The 6000-nt window shown below is 39.9% G+C and overlaps 1 protein-coding gene across 4 annotated transcripts in view; it reads right to left on the reverse strand.

Moving 5' to 3' along the window:
* LOC106155140 (stabilin-2-like) overlaps positions 1 to 4871 on the reverse strand; it is a 112607-nt gene extending 107736 nt beyond the window's left edge. For all 4 annotated transcript variants that reach the window (XM_087014556.1, XM_087014557.1, XM_087014558.1 and 1 more), the window contains exon 1: positions 4456 to 4871. In XM_087014556.1, coding sequence (XP_086870682.1) covers positions 4456 to 4837 — 382 coding nt within the window. In that variant the 5' untranslated portion in view covers positions 4838 to 4871. The remainder of the gene's footprint in view (positions 1 to 4455) is intronic.
* Positions 4872 to 6000: the final 1129 nt, after the last annotated feature.

Raw genomic sequence — 6000 nt, forward strand, 5'->3', positions numbered from 1 at the left:
ACGTTTTCCCCTTTTTCAAAACTAAATTAGCAAAGTAGACCTTAAAAAGAACGTTAACATTTACTTTTCAAAAACTTAAAATATAAAAATGATTATTGTCATCCATCGCTTCACAGAATCAGTGGCGGATTTGGGGGGGTGTCGTGGGGTCCTGAGCTCTCGATTTCTGAAAAAAATCACACCATTGGTCCCCTCTCGAAATTAGGCCAAGTGGGGAGGGAGGGTCGACTTTGCATCCGCGGACCCCCCTTCAAATAAGCCTGGATCTGCCCCTATAGAACTATGTTTGGACTCAACTATAAATTATCATTACGCAAATGAGCATAAAAAGGAAAGGGGGAGGTCAAAAATCAAAATTACAGCTCTAAGAGTCTGTGTGTCATGTGTGTCCGCTTCTGGAAACCACGCATATGCTTCACAACGTCGCTCCGTCGAGTAATTAACTGTTTGGAGAGACTGGCGTGGAATGGAATTTCCTTCTTGACAGAAAAACTTATAAAAAGGGGCAAAGGGTGGGGTTTGGGTGGGGTGGAGGATTCCTTCACGACTGGATATTTATCTCGTTATGCTTTAGCTTTTTTCAGTTACCAGTGGCGGATTTGAGGGGGGTGTCAGGGTGGTCCTAAAAAAAATTACACTAATTAGAATTTGACTAGCCATTTAGAATTTTGACTAGCTGAATCACTGTTCTAAACCGAACCAAATGGCACCGTTTTTCGGGGCCCGAACCCCACGCCAAGGGGAGGGGAGGGGAGGGTGGCGGATCGGCTTGGGATCAGCGGGCTTTAGCATTTTGGGAGATTTTGAAGAGATACAAAAAAATCAGAATTACTGGAAATATGAGAAAGTTGTGAGAAGTGGATTCAAATGTTTTTAATAAAGATTTTTGATTGAGATCTAGTCTGTCGTCGTGCAAAGCTGAAAATAATTTGAATTTGCACTTTTTAAGCTGTTAAACAAAATGCTAATCGAACCAAAGAAAATTGTCCGATTTTCTTATACTTACATTTATATTCACAAATGAATGAAATCCACTAAAACATACATGTGTTTGCACTGGCCAAGACTCCAGTCAACTAAATGGCATCATTCTCAACATTAGTATTACCTGTCTAATATATAAGTAACAGCAAAAAAATACAAATGAAACTTCTTCTCATGGTATTTTTAAAAAATATTTCTAATGTTAACGTATAAAATTTGATGACTTACTCCGTATATATATATATATACACGTATGTATGTAAGACCAGGGAATTATATCAGAGGGAATGGAAACGGGTGGCGGTCTATTGTCCTATCTCTGTTAAGAGGCGGGACAAAGTGTACGAGTGACAGGCCAAAGCGACGGGGGGTAATTTCCTGGTAAGACCAACAGATATATTGTTTCAAAACTTATAAAAATCATATTCTTGTCGTCTCTGTGCTTTATTCCTTTTCCGACTATTGCCCTGGCTACATAGTCAAGTTTAGTCCTTGAGCCAAGATACTGCTCCTTTCCACTGTAGTATTTGCATGCTAATTCATAAGACTTTCGATTTAGTACCAGACTGCCCTCTAAGAAGAGCTATGAAATGTTCCAGAGAAACCACCAAAGAGCTTACGCCGTTCAAGACCCTGTCGCTGTACTGATAAGTTTCGACGGCGCCTTAGCCATAACATAAGACAACACTAGGAAAGTCTCATCTGTTTTGGTAGGAACAATCAAGCTATTAAGAAGAAACAAACTGTGAAATACCGGCACCTCTTGAAAAAGTATTGACTTGGAGAGAAAAATTATAAATTTGATATGGCGGCTTCAGATAACTTTGATTTCAACATATCAACCATTAATCTAACCATGGAAATGAACGATACTTTATCGTTGGAATTGCCAAAACCTCCTCTTTGTCCGTTCCTAGGTTTTTATGCCAATGAGAAAGACGACTTGTTGTCATGGTTCCGATTGTTCGCTGACGTGTGGATCGTGCTAAGTAATGTAGTGAATGCATTGATATGGATTAAAATGAAGCATGTTCTAGGAGTCGGGCACTTTATCCCGTTCTTCGTCACTCTTTCCGTATCAGATGGTCTCACCGGCTTAACAAGGATTCCAATGGACTCTGCCAAGCTCCTTGTAGACTACCTACCAGATGACACCTTCGTTTCGTTAAACTTGGTGCACTGTCTTTCGTTGATCATATCAGGGCAGTGCTTTTATTATTCATTTTTAATGTTAACGGCACTGTCCTTGCTCCGTTTGGTTGTTTTGAGTCATCCAATTACTGCACATAAATGGTTGGCGAAGTCACGATTACTTGCCGTCGTACTTATACCGGCTGTATTCGTCGTCCAGACTGCGCTAGGGATAACGCAGTACTTGGACATCACGGAAGAACTCAATAGGACACCCTCTGAAATCGGATGTGTTATGGTGCCCATGCTCGTCCAGTTGATAGCCGGGAGTTATTTGGTTCGACTGATTATCAAGAGGAACAACAAGGCTAAATTCTCCATTGCGCCTGTTGCGCATAATATCCAAATGCAAAACAGGCTGACTTTCGCAATCTCTGCCAGTGCATTTGCAGCTCTGTTTTTGGCGCTCCCATACACCGCCTACAAACTCCTCACCACAGCTGAAGTCTATCACGGCAATACTGATATTTTCCAAGCACTTGGTTTCCTACGTTGTTTGAACTGTGCGGTACATTTTCCAATCTACTTACTGACGCATCAAACTTACAGGTCCACATTTCTGCAAATTTTCTGTCGCATTCGACCTGTGGCGCCACCAATGGTATGGACCGCAACGGGCAACGATGGTTCTTCGCCCAGTCAGCAAAGTTCAGAAGAAGCATTGAATCACTGGTGTACCTGTTGGCAAGGAAGACGCGTGCATCCGCATCCCGCACCAAGCCCTTTGGCCTTGCAGTAAATGCCAATTAATATGTTAAGTAAGGAACTTAGTTTGCCAAACTAGAAGTAGGATAAACCCACAAACAGCTATTCGCGCTGTTGCATGTCTTCGTTTCTGCTACGTATGAAACAAGCCTGTTGCAGTGTAGAAGAGCACGTTGTAATAGGTCGGTGTGATAAAAATCACTGTCATTATAAAGTCAGTGAAAATCCCAACTTGTAGGACAGACCAGCAATTTTGAAGTGCAAAATTATCCATTGATGATTGTCTGGAATGTTCGTAACATTTGTATTTGTCCATCAGTACGATTATACAAATATTATCTGCTTTGAATGGAATAGTTGCATTTATGACCCCAAGAAAATATATCCGTTAATAATAATCCCATGGCCAGGGTTTTATTGTTTCACGTCATATTTCACGCCTTATTTAGCCATTGTGCAATTTTGTCTCTTAATTGGTACATAGAAAAAGCAACAATGCATGCAAATAGTACCCTCTTCCAAGGACGAAGTTCAATTATGTGTACTTTGATCCCACGTAGTGGAGACATGTGGAAGAGGGTATGCAAATAGGATGTTGTGAGGCATTTTAATGCGCAGATATATAGCATAATAAAAATCATCTTACAGCTGTGTTAAGTAGCACAAATGAATCGAAGATTACTCAGATGTAAATTACCTTCAACCACTATTTGTTATCAATTGTTACTACCACATTGTTTACTTATATACCAGATAGTTAATGTATAATAAAGTTATATATCTGTGGATTTTGTGGCCAATCATTAGCTTGTATTTTGCATCTGACTCAGACTAACTTTAAGTAGGCACTGGCAGCCAGCTAATTCTGTTGTCACCTCTGCCCAAATAAATTTAAAAGGCAATGCTATAATTGCCCACCTAACTTATTGGCTAATAGACGAAGTAACCTTCTTTTTAACATGTGAATAATATACAACAATGTCAACAGTGTCATTTTGTCAAGCAAGAATCCTCGACTTATTTCACAACATATAACTACTGGTATAACTATTTATCTTGATTAAAGTGGCAATTTCAAAAAGTATATTAAATCTTCATTTGGTCGTTCGATACGTTTACATTGACGTAGCGTAAATTGAATAGTTGCTTCTATGTTTAAGCTCCCTTAAAACTGAATGCAAGACATGAGAAATTACATTTAACACAAAGAAGAATTAACCCCTGTTCATACTGTTTGGGGAGGAGGGGGGTTAAGAAAACCACAAATAAATACAGTACGGTAAGCCAGTCTCAAATGTACATTCAAAATTGGCACGTTTCATTCATTCATCGGGTCAATACTAAGGCTCTGTTCTCACAACTTTTAGATCGATCTATCACCGCGGGGAGTCTCACTAGATTACTGTCAGATAATCCCCCTTAAGTGTCCGTCCCCGCCTACTACAAGCTTTAAGGGGTAATTAACTTTCGTGTCCGCCCGGCTGACAGCTATTTAACGTGAACCCCCAGGGAGTTAGGTCGATCCAATGTAGGTCGATCTAATCTATGAGAATGGGGTGTAACTCTGCTTCTTACCTTGACACAGGGATCCATAGTGCCCCGGACAACACCGTGGAATTATGGTTTCTCTCAGACACAGGTGTTGACACCCCGTCCGCCAAACGCGACGGAATAGACCAAACTTAATTCTATATCTGCATTCCGTTGTCCTATTCTCCTCCGTTATTTTCACTGAACCGACGGGGCACTCAATCAGCGCGTTGAGGATGCAGGAGCGGCAGTTGGTGACGAACTTTTGTTGCAAAGTGGTGTTGCAGAAATTGTGACTTGTGTTCATATATTTTTCTGTCGTTGTTTCGGGGAATTCCATCGGCCCCTGTGTCGCATTGAGAGACAGGCAGATTAAAGCACAAAAAAGTTGGAAAAAACTTATCACTATGATAGTTATCGTCCCCATGGTGCCATCGATCTTTTAGTTTAGTTCTGTTGCATTTCAGAGGGAATGAGAAACTAAAATAACTGCCACTTAAATAACAATATCCCGTTTCCCACAAACGAAGAGCGTTTATTTCCTTTTCCTTTTTAATCAGACTTCGACCAAGGACCGGTTTCACGAGGGGCTTAAGCCTGAAAATTGGCCGGAAAATAAGGCCTTTTTTTATCAACTTCGTTCAATATAGTGGTTTATCTAAAAAGGTTAAGTGTAAGTACAAATGTATTCGCTATTATAAAAATTGTAATACTACTGATTTCTGTATGGTCAAAGTTGAAGAAATTTGGGGGGCTAAAAGTTTAAACCAATTTTCGGGGTTAAGGAAAACTGGTCCCAGTAGTGCCAGCAAACCAGAAAAAACGTATGCTATCGTGACATCGCTTCACTATTTTTCGTAGCTGCCTGCGTTTGCAACATATTGCATGATATTGAAAAAATAAGAAATCTCTCTCTCTTCAAAACCAGGTCACTTGGACTACGTTAAGCAGTCGGTTATTGAGCTATATTGAATGTTTATACCCTACTCCGCCCCCTAAAAAATGCGGAACCATAAAAAGATGAGGCACGCTTCACGCGTTTGCATGCCAATGTTCTCCACCCCCTAAATCTGCCACTCATTTCATCTAAAAAATAAGTGTTCTTTGTCATTTTTCATTGAAATTACGAACAAAAATATTTCCAGTTGTGAGATCTTTCGTTTGCGGAGGTTAGTCTCACACAATATTTCCTAAAAGCCAGTTCGCATTCAATAAGGAGATAGTATGAACAGTTCAAAAGCAAACATTCAAAGACAGTAGACGGAATCAAATAATACAGTAACACGTAGGAACATATGGGCTAAGAAAGCGTTCAGGAAGTCTGTATTCTGGTTGATTGTAAATCGGGTTAAAGGAAACCCGTTGACCTGAGATAACGTTAATTATAAACAATCTATAAACAAAAAGCGCACGGTTGAAAACGTCAAAAACATCCTTGGTTCTTGGGTTCATTAGTGAGTACGGACTGCTAATCTACTTGGAATTGTCTTGACTGTACCACATTATACAAAAATAAAATACAAAAAAAGAAAAAAGTCCGTTCCTTAAATGTGATCTTATATTTGCAATCACAAGTAAATACAAATTCAA

The sequence above is a fragment of the Lingula anatina genome, chromosome 6 (assembly GCF_051362555.1).
Source record: "Lingula anatina isolate TDL-2025a chromosome 6, LinAna3.0, whole genome shotgun sequence".
In the NCBI taxonomy this organism is placed as follows: Eukaryota; Metazoa; Brachiopoda; class Lingulata; order Lingulida; family Lingulidae; genus Lingula; species Lingula anatina.